The sequence below is a fragment of the Crocodylus porosus genome, unplaced genomic scaffold (genome assembly GCF_001723895.1).
Source record: "Crocodylus porosus isolate Cpor-Errol unplaced genomic scaffold, CroPor_comp1, whole genome shotgun sequence".
Taxonomy (NCBI): domain Eukaryota; kingdom Metazoa; phylum Chordata; order Crocodylia; family Crocodylidae; genus Crocodylus; species Crocodylus porosus.
This window is the reverse complement of record NW_017728931.1, coordinates 76,145,537-76,156,698: the sequence shown is the minus strand read 5'-3', so window position 1 is coordinate 76,156,698 and position 11,162 is coordinate 76,145,537. Positions and strand designations below refer to the sequence as shown.

Below are 11,162 nucleotides of genomic sequence, written 5' to 3'. Positions count from 1 at the left end.
TCTTGTATATTCAGCATCCCGCATTTCAAAGTGGCCACAGGGCCGCCTTAACTAAAGCTCATTCAATGAGTTTTAGTTAAAGTGACTCTGCAACCATTTTGAAACATGGGATGTTGAATAAATGAGACACTGCATCATGCTGGAGTGTTCCAATTAAATTGCTCCAGCAGACCTGATTGAGTTCTGCTTAATTTAATCAGAACGCATCAGAGCACATATACAGGCACACCTTAGAGACTAATAACATTTGACAAAGTAGGCTGTCATCTATAAAGCTTATGCCTCTCTGAACTAGTTAGTCTCTAAAACGACACCCTGACCTGCTCCTGCCTGACTTCCTTCTAAAATAAAGCATCTCAAAATATACGTGTGACTATTTTCACTAAAATCAGTATGCAGTAATGCAAAACAGGCGGGAGAAAAAATTTAAATCCAGTTCACACTAGTCCTTTGAATGAGCTCCTTATGTGTTCAGGGAAACAAAAATGGCCACAGCCAGGGATACAGATAAATATCAAAAAAGCACATGAGCCATTTCATAGTATATGTTCCAAGTTCCTCCCCAGATCTTGCAGTTTTTATTCTCTCAGTTAGTTACATTTCCATTGGTTTCCACCAGGACTGTGCATGCACCTTGACATGTTCACAAGAGTTCCACAATACAGAGTTTCACAACTGGGATAGGTCCCTACATTGAGGATACCAGGGTGACAGACAGATTCTGGAGAAATTCTCATTAAGTAGGATGGCAAGAACATAATTCTTACACTGTACTGCTACAACGCATCATAAACATAGAATAGACTAGATCAATTTACCACAAAACTCACAAAAAATAATCAAAGAATCTCTCTCTTATGCAAAATATACATTTTAGGATATAATTTAATACATATTTTATATTTATTGATGCTGCTTCTGCGACATTTTGAATTAAAAAAAATATTTTTGCTGCCAGAATTTTATTTCTCATATACATATATTTCTGAGGTAACAATGAAAAAAAACAACCTGTGAATTTTGAACATAGTCTATGATGTTTGTCTGCAGCCACATTTCTCTCATCAAAGTGAAGAGTAAACTTAAAAATTGGCATGTACACTAGAATTTGTAAAAATATAGCTATGGAAAACTGAGAAAGCAAGGACTTGTAGCAAAACCTATTCTGTCCATGTTCATGGCCTTTGCAAAAAATACCATTGCTACGAGAAGGTTAAAATAGATGTAGTTTACATCACTATCATTATAAGTGTGTGTCTTTATATGATCCACAGCACAACCTACTGCAGGAACCAGGAAGAATACACAGACAGAAGTGTGCGGGCCTTTGCATGGAGTCTTAGAGAAGATGACTTTCAATTCAGCGTTCCTTGACATAGATGGCAAAAACTGTTATTCCATGCACACACATTTTATTTACAGCTGACTCATCAACAACAACTTTTCATCCCTTCTACTGGTAGCAGCAATTGAAAGCAGTCCTTAATCTTCATTAGCAAGTTCTGCTTCCCATGTGAAGTCTCAGTGACCTCTTCAAGGTGCAAGTTGCTTATCAGGGTCCATTCAGGAGCAGTAGTCTCTTTCCAGTACAGTCCTTGGTATGGCTAAATTCCATTGTCCCTTTTTCAGCAGTCAAAAATCCATGATAAATTCTGTACAACACTGTAGTCAATATAACAGCAGCACCAGACAGTGTATTAATTCCTTTGCTAAAAGCTGTTTGCAATTATCTTTCTCTCTATTGACAGTATTTTACCAAAACTAAAATCAATGTACATCTCTAAATATCAGAAATGTATATTTTGATAAATACATTATTGTACAAGAATTTTGACATGCAGACCATGCTATAGGACTAGGCTATATACAGAAGAATATGTTACATACTCCACAATAAAAGGTATGTTTTCTTTTCCTAACAAAAAATAAACATATGACAGTCAGGGTTTATTCAACAAATCTCAAACACCTCTAAAGACTTTCTTTTCCTTGTATATCTACGGTTCAATATTGTTGGGTGTTTATCCTCACCAGCTCAAAATATCAAATCTACTACTGTATTTGTACTGGTGCATTAACGGGTTCTCTCTTTTTAGATCGAAAGAAAAAAGGGATACAGTTTGAATACCATAATGAATGCTGGTTGCTAGGTAGCAAAATTGATGTTGCTGCAGTAGGCAACCAGTTAGAACAACAAAACAGCCAAATTCCACGTTTCAGAAATCTTCAAAGTTCCCACATTCGATAGTCTAAAGGTTATTAACCTGCACTTGAAATATATATCATCTATACCACAAAGGGGAAAAGGAGAAAATGTATTTAGCAGTTAATCTAAAAAGATGGGGCATTTTAAAAGGTATCTCTGCACTTTATGAAAACAGATGAAGAATACAGTAGACATGTTACAAAACAGACAGACAGAAACAAACACAGAAGACAAAGCACCTAAAAACATTGACTGAAGGAATTTGTGAAGCTCATGATCCAGAGATTTAAACGCTGGTCAACACTCCCACCCCCATCTTTCAAACTATTGCCCTTCTACAGTTGCACAGCAAAAAAGCAATATTTTTCTTGCTTTTACTTGGTACACAGCCTCTGAATATGTTCAAGAACGCTGGAGTAGAAAAAAATACTATAGTACCAAGCAGCACTTGCTAGCTGAGAATTGCAAGCCTGGATGGCGTTTACCTTTCTTTCATGTTTTGTGCCTTCCCCAAGCCATTAAGAAAGAGATCTGGCCTCTGCTTGCGTGTAACCAGTAATGACAACCTCTTTGCAGTTATCTGTGTGCAAACAACCAGAGACATTCAGAGCTCTGATACAACAATCTAGTACCAAAGTCAATTAATCAAGAAAGAAAACTATTTAAAAACAAGTATTTAAAAAAATTAAAAGGTTAAACAAAGAAAAACAATCCCACATGCAGACCAGTTCATCAATTGCTTTCATATCAGCAGGATGGTACAATGCAATAACACACATCCAGAGCCATCTGTGGTCCCAATAATCCGCAACACTGCTTTCAGAGAGATGATGAAGACAGGATGGTCCATGAAAATGATCAGACTCAAGTCACATTGTGTGCCACCAAGACAGATTCCAGACATCTTCCAAATGGATTAATCACAAGAAATGAACGTCCAATGGAGTGATCATTTGGAAGCACATTGTTTTAGCTATCTCCCTGAAAACATACTTATTTATTGAATATACTGGCCAATGGAGTCCACTAACTGTCCTTTTATTGCCTTGGTAAAGTAGGACAATATAGCAGATAGAAGGAGAAGCGCTACTTTAGATAATCTTAAAAGCCAAGATAAAAATCTTCAGCTACCCAAGTGGCATTTCTTACTACTGACAGTTATATCATGCAGGATTTATACTGTATTTATGGAGCCTACAGTTAATGCTACATTTATATCCATTATGTGGTAAACAGTATTTTGAATTAATACTATGTAGCCGATTGATGCCATCTGGTTTACAAGATAGATGGGATGGGAGATCGAGAGCGTCTTAGAGGACAAGGTGAGCTGTAGGGTGATGTTACTGGAGACAGTCTCAGAGCATTGCCTGCCAAGCCAGCAATGTTGTTTAAGCTTCGGGATTTTTCGTATCCTTTTATGAGAAAATGCACAGACATCAGTTGAATTCAGCCAGGAAATAGACAAAGACAAACAATACAATGCAATGTAACCAAATGTGCTATTTTGGTTCAAAAGGAATTTGCCTGCACAGAACTCAATGTTGAGGCAGCTTGTCAAAAGGAAATGAAGGCGTATTAATCCAGCTATCCTTTCAAATGAGTCTGAACAAAGCCATCGCAAATCATATGTACTATATAATTGTAGTCCTATTATTCAGGCTAGTAGGCTGTATTCAACCCTGACCTATGTTCAGTAAAACTTCATTGGCTTCAGTTATGTCATATTATTGTAAGACAGGGAATGATTTGGTCTTGCATAAAGTACTATTGAGTGATTTCTGTAAATTGTATTATCTGGGTAAATATATTCCAGATTTCATTAGAGCAAAACAGATTATAACATTTTAAAATCATATACTCTATATTAAATCCAATGTCTAATATGAGCAGATTTTCCTTAAAACTGAGAAGACTAATGAATTATACCATGCAACTATATAGTCATCCATATAGAGGATTATATTATACTATGTTGAAGAAATCCATCTTCAGAAATATTATGGCTAACATTAAAATATAATAAAGATAATTGAGTTTGATTTATTTGCCATTTGATCTGCAAAAGTAGAATCATAATATTTGCAGTCCTTATCCAAATAACTCTAATGAAAAATATAAAATGATTGCTTATAAGACTGAAATGATGAAAAATTTATTTTTAAATTGGGCAGTCGCATGAAGAGAGAGAAACTTCTTGCAATTTGGATGGAACACAGTGCTTGCAGACATTTCTATTCACACAAACTGTCGACTCAATCTGCCCATTTTATGCTGCATAAAGATTTGGCTTAAGTTAATGAAGTCTGTGGTTTAAACCATAAGGAAAGCATTGTTATTCAATGTTTCCTTGTTTTCAAACAGATATATAGCTAAGTTTACATACTAAATAATTTAACCAATTAAACTATGAGTTACCTATTGATTTGTTCAGAACCTTAAGGATATCAGCAAGAAAAAGGATCATGAAACCCAAATGCTTACAAGCAATTACTTCTGATTTTAGCTGAAATTTCCCTGTGCAGATCCTATCCTGAAAATACTAATGTGAATGCTTAACTGTAAGCAGATGACTACCTGTTGAGAGTTAAGAAAGTCTGTATGTTTACAAGACTGGGGCATTGCTGTGCAAGGTATTTCACTATGAGATTCTCGCTGAAGAAAACTGAAAATGTAAATAAAAAAAATGAGCATTATGTTAGATCTTACTGAGGTTTTCTTATTAAAAGTTATCTGTTCAACTTCCTGAACTTCAGTATTTGGTCATATTTGTGATGGTTTAAATTTGTATCATATTCAAGACAAAGTAATTAGCAGTTTTAGGAAAGTCAGCTGAGTTTCTCTCCAAAATACACGTAGTTTAGAACAGAGATTGGGTCTTTGGCTTAATACGGGGCCTAGTACATTGAAAGCCATACTGAAAACAAATAACAAAATTTTTTAACATTTTTTCCTATTCAAGACCTCTTAACTGATGTTCTGAGGAATTGCTTAAAATAAAATCTGTTAATCACTGGATACATCTACACATGCCACTAAGATGACGTTGTTACTCTGCCATGATTTCATATCATGGCGCAGTAACACCCCAAACTGCGCTGGACAGTTATTTTTAGCAGCTACTTTGCCATAGCAGCATGCTACAGCAGGGGACCGTGATCATAAAGTAGCTGCTGGTCACATGTAGATGCCTGCAGATACTACCTTGCCGTAGCGCATTGCTATGGTAACGTAGTGTCATATGTAGATGTGGCCAGTGTCTGCTAATACATCATGCAGTGTTAGCTCCAGATTGTAAGATCAGGTTGGACTGTGCTGCTTGAGAAACCTCCAATACATTTCAAATTCATAAAGTTTCTTTCAGTATTTGAACAATTAGAGAGTTTGAGTAAAAAAAATCTAAATTTTTAATTCATATTTGTCCAATTCTTGTGGAAAGATATTCCTTGTAATATGGCAAACAAAGAAGAAATTAAATGTCTTTCATATAGATAGAAGAAATAACAATTATATTATTTCTGTTATGTTTCTTTTCCTCCTCCTCCCTTTATTTATTTTTTTTTTAAGAACAAAAGCAAAGGAGAGCCAATACATATAGGAAAGCAAGACACTACTGCAATTAATGAAAAAGAGATCTCTTAAAGTGTAAAAACTATCACACAGGATAAATAGAGATGGAAGGTTTGATCCAAAATCCAAAGTAAAACCAGTAAGAATCTTTCCAGGGAATTCAATGGGCTTTGAATCAAGCCTTAAAAGATCACAGAGATGATTAAAAAAAAAGAAAAAATCAAAACAAAAAAAAAACTATAAAAGAAAAGAATCAACTGTGAAAAATATTGTCAGACATACAAACAAAAGCATAAACAGAAAGGAGACAACAAGAAATAATCCATCATAATACAGAAGTAGACTTGATGTATTAATTAGAATAAAATATTCCAAATAATTTGGTGATATCCTGAAGGTGCTTTCAGTGTAAGAGCTGATAACTTTATTCTCCATTGAATAAACATCAAGGCCATTGGCTAAAGTGTCTGATACATATATAAGATTCTAGATGGGGGCAGTCAAATTTTGCAGTAAGAAAGCTTCTGGCCAAAAATACGTGAGTACATAGAAACCAGAGTCATTTCTTTGAATAGAACTAAGTTCTTGTTTACCTGCAATATAAAATGTGTTTCATTTCAATTTCTCACTTACAAAACAATGCTAAACTATATTTTTTATCTTTACAGTTCCTTAATTTTTTCAGCCTAAAATTTTTGAATGAATGTTTTTAATGGGATATTAATTGGGGAGGGAAGGGTGGAGTTTCCAATTCTTCTCGTTATGGTTAATACAAATGTACTAGTAATTCTCTAATGTGTTGAAATGTCTAGTAGAGGTTAAAGATCCTGATCCTACAAGATGCCGGTAATCAGCATTTTGTAGAAGTTCCCTATTACATTTTGAAGAACATTAAATGTCTAATAGATTTTATAGGGTATAATTCTTAGTGGTCTAAAGTCTGTATGCAAAAACTCATGCATAAATTAAGTACCCACATTTCCATCTGATATCATTGCACTGTAGCCACCATGTATAAGTCTATAGAAAATCATACTCTTCTAAATCTACAGTTGTTCATGGCTACATTTCTGTTCATATGCATTCACATTTTGCATAATGATCTCAGCTGCTTATTTTTTAAAGAAATGAGGTACTGCATCTAGCAGAATTATCAGCATAATTTAAGACCACGTTCTTTTCTTCTTCTGTTAGCCAGCTGAAACAAGAAGTTGCAACAATCATGTTTGCTATAGACAACGCTGGTGAACAAAGCTACTGACCAGCTCCAGTTGTGGGCATAGAGATGATACATTCAAATAGCATTAATGCATAACTGTTCAGGAATTTATTTTAAACAGTCACTGAAAACCACCATAGCTAGACAATTCATTAAAAATGCAATCCAATTCTTATAGAAGGAAATGGAAAGGATCTCATTGACATCAATTACATTTGGAATATTCTATATGTAAGGTATTTTTTAACAGTGACCAGCACTGGCCTAATTTGGTTCCCTTTGAAGCCAGTAAGTGAGTGTAAGAGCAAATGCCTGATTCTACAAAATGCTGAGCAATCAGATATAAGGACACTCAGTACTTTCTTATAGAAAGCATCTGGCACCTTGCAGGATCAGACCCTAACTGTATCACACCTGAATCCTGGCTAGAAGAGACCAATCTATTTTGGTATAATCTTTGTGCCCTTAGTGATACTGTTGTCATGATAAGCTGTCTTTAAGCATCATAAACGTGGTTCTCTTTCAAATGCCTTCAAAAATATTTGTATGATAAGTTTTGTTATGGTTTGGGCTTATTCAATTTTTCAATCCTTCAGTGTCATTAATTTAGCTATCTTTTTTTAAAAAGTTGTTAAATGCAAATTTTAGTTATTGAATAATTAATTTGTCTTTTAGGAATGCCAAAGGGAATATTTAAAGCAGCAGATGAGTGATTTAATGAGAAACGTCTAAATGACTGCTTTTTTCTGTAAAGTATGGACAAACGAAGACACAAGTATAATGGCTATATAACATCAAGCCCTTTTTTTCCTTTTGTTTTTGTTTTTGTTTTTTTTAGGGGCGTGGGCAAGTTAAGGAATGTCTTCTAAAAGGAAAGGCAAGAAAAGAAAAGGATGAACAAAAATAAAGAAAAACATGCATTGAACTGACCACAATCGTTCCTACGGAGCATTTGCGCACATTACTTTGTTCTAAGCTTGTTTCTCACAAGCACATTCCTGAGTAGCCTTTTTAGATCTAATGAAAGAAGTCCATACCTTTCCTGATCCCTCCATCAGTAGCACACGTGTAATCACCTGTTGTCAGTAGGAAACATGTTCCCCCTCTTCTGTTTTTGTCTCTGGTACTAGAGCGTCTGATTGGTGGGTGCCTTTCACCAGGTGAGAGTGGCTGCTCACTTCCTGCACTGTCTTCACCTGATAACACTGGTTAAAGCACCATGCCCATTTACAGACAATAACGAATGAGGAAATGAGACATCACAAAGAGCTTATGTTGAATGCCAGTAATTTCCACAGCTCAAGTACAAAAAACAGTAATAAGTTCACAATAAAAACAAAAAAACCCGCAGTTCATCATCAGTCACTACAAAATGCAGCAAAATGGGAAAAAATGAGTAAAAATGTTTTATTCAGAAGCAAATGATCTTTCAGCTATCCTGACCCCACTTTAAATCTCACCTCATGTTCTACTGGCTGAATATGTAATAAAATATAATATGATAAAAGACTATTTTAGTTGTGCTTTCAATGACTGTTACAACCTTTATGACTACAGTTTGTCTCCATTGTTTCAACACCATGTTCATCTCCTTGCCAATGTCCTGTATTAAAAAATGAAGTTATGTTGATCATTTTGATGCAAAATGCATTGTGTTTATTTAAAAAGGTTGCTGTAGAAAGGATAAACCCATCTCAAAACATACAGTTCTAAGGGAGTTAGTTATATGGGTCTGTAAACATACATACCCGAAGGCTAAATGCAGTTTTTATTCACTGTGATAACATTTTGAAAATAGCAAAATCCCTACCTCTACTTCTACCTTTCTCAGTTTCCCAAAGATACTTTTCTTTAGCAACAGATGTATAGTATTTTAAAACACTGGCCACAATTTAAAAAGCATAAATATTCATGGCAGCACTTACATTTTAAACATGTGCTTAAATTCTATTAAAACTTTAACAAGCCTTACTATGTGTTTAAAGTTTAAAACACTCTTCCCTGAACTAGGGGTGCAAATTAATTCTGAAATGACAACTTTAATAGAATTATGCAAAAGAAATTCAGGCTGTGGACATGTGACATTTTGACTGTAATCTCCAGGGATCCAGGTTTTCCGTTTCCCATGGAAAAATGAAGTAAACCGTGGATTTTACCTTTTACTGGAAGAAACTGAAGATTTCTCATTTTACCAGAGAAACCCACAGAATTTGTGGTTTTGTGACAAGCCCTCTGCAGGCTGACAGTTCCAGCCTACAGGGGGCTGGAGGGAGTGGGAGGAGAGCAGTAAGGCAGGGTGCACCACATGCATGTATATGCACGTGGCCCCAAGCAGCCTGGAGAGCCGCACGGGCAGGTAAGTGGGAGAGAGGGATGTGGGAATTGAAGCTCCCATAGGGAGGGAGAGAAGTTGAGCAGGGCTGGGGCTTAGGGCCCCAGCAAGAAGCAGGAAGGGGCTGTGGGAGGGTCATCAGGGTGGGGTAGGGCCAGGTCCCCACTGCTGCGTGTATTCCCAGGGGGGCTGTGGGGAACCCATGCCCCTCAGGTCTGAGTGTGGGGTGGGGCAGCCTGCCCACTGAGGAGGGGTGGGGGGCTACTCCCCGCTGCTGCGCACACTCCTGGGGGCTGCCCCCCAGACCTGTGCACAGATCAGGGGCTGCATGCTTCCTGCTTCAGGCTCACGCTCCCTGCCCTACTGCCCTCCCCCTGGGCCTCCGCAGCCCAGCAGAGCCACACAGGAAGCTGCCTGCTGCTGCAAACTTCGTGCTGCCTGCATACACTGCACACAGCCCCACACTGCCACCCCGGCTGCAGCTGCGGAAATAGAGGATGCCTCACCAAGACAGTGTGGAGCTCACAGTGGTAGGGGGCTTCCTATGCAGCTCCACTGTTCCGTTCATCACTGGGTCATACACACTGGGCTGCAGTGGCCCTGGGGGAGGGCAGCAGGGTGAGAGTCCACAGCGTACACCCTCTGCCCCATGCACAGATGTGGGGGACACTCCCCTGGGAGTGTATGCCATGGCAGGAAGCAGCCCCCACTCCCTCCAAGCCCATAGCAGTCAGGCAGCACGCAGAGGGGAGCCAGGCTCCACTCCACTGAAGCAGTTGCTGCCTCCTGCCAGGGGCAGGGGGCTGCAGACCCAGTTCTCTGCCCCTATAGTCCTGGCAGCTGGAGGCCCGCTCCAGTAGGGCTGGGGGGGATTGTGGGAGGGGGTGCGGGGCAGGGCTGGGGAGCTATGGGTGTGCTTTTCATTTTAAAATCACATATTTGTGGGGTTTTAAATCAGAATTTTCAGTTTTTTTATAGAGAATTTGTGATTTTTTTTAATCAGGAAAACCAAGATCCCTGGTAATCTCTGTATGCTGTATAAAAGTAGAGTGGACAAACAGGGGGCTGGACTCAATCTTCTGAGGTCCCTTCCAGCCCTAATGTCTATGAAATCTATGAAACATACAGCTCTTCATCTCTGTGAGTTACTATTCTCCAAGTAAAGTAACTCTTCAGAAAGTCAGAATTAATTATAAACTGGTGTAAATTACACCAAATTACAAGTCACGTGTTCACAGCTCTAGTCCATTTCATCCCTGGGTAGCTGTTTTGCTCTGTTCAAACAGGCCCTAACTGGCTCTCCTTGCCACCCAGTGTTGAGGTGCTGTTAGTGGTACTTACTGAGGGCAGCTACCTCCAGAGCTGGTGATCAGTTTGCTCTGGACACCAGCATAACTTGTATTAGTGTACATAACCAATGTAAGTTATATTGTGTCTTCAGTCCACACATTGTGTTAGAACATGAAGCAGAAATAGTGGCACAATCAGAGAGGGAAAAAAAAAGGAAAAATGATCGCTAAGTTTATTCATTTTTGCATACCTCAAGGATGGTAGCACCTTGTAAATAAATCTGCAGATTCACTGTAACTGTCTTTCTGCTCTGATCACACACAGCCTCTTCTGTTATGGAGTACCTCTAGCAGGACTTGATGCAATAGAAAAGCTGTTATCATTAACACTTTGATGATCCTGCCTGAAAGTGTGCATCAGTCAAACACTGCAAAGCATATTCCACCCACTACATGCAGATTCTCCCTTCCCCCTTTGGCATCTTTAGACTTTTCAAAAGTATTCTCTGTTTACTCCACTTAAAATGTCTCTCAGAACCTGCAATT

At 38.0% G+C, this 11,162-nt stretch overlaps 1 protein-coding gene across 1 annotated transcript in view; it reads right to left on the bottom strand.

Annotated features, from left to right (window-relative positions):
* Nucleotides 1–943: 943 nt before the first annotated feature.
* Nucleotides 944–11,162, bottom strand: part of KCNC2 (potassium voltage-gated channel subfamily C member 2) — a 176,947-nt gene continuing 166,728 nt past the window's right edge. Inside the window, 2 exon segments of the mRNA XM_019543202.1 lie at nucleotides 944–3,621; nucleotides 8,033–8,200. Of these exon segments, the coding sequence (XP_019398747.1) occupies nucleotides 3,485–3,621; nucleotides 8,033–8,200 (305 nt within the window). The 3' untranslated portion in view covers nucleotides 944–3,484.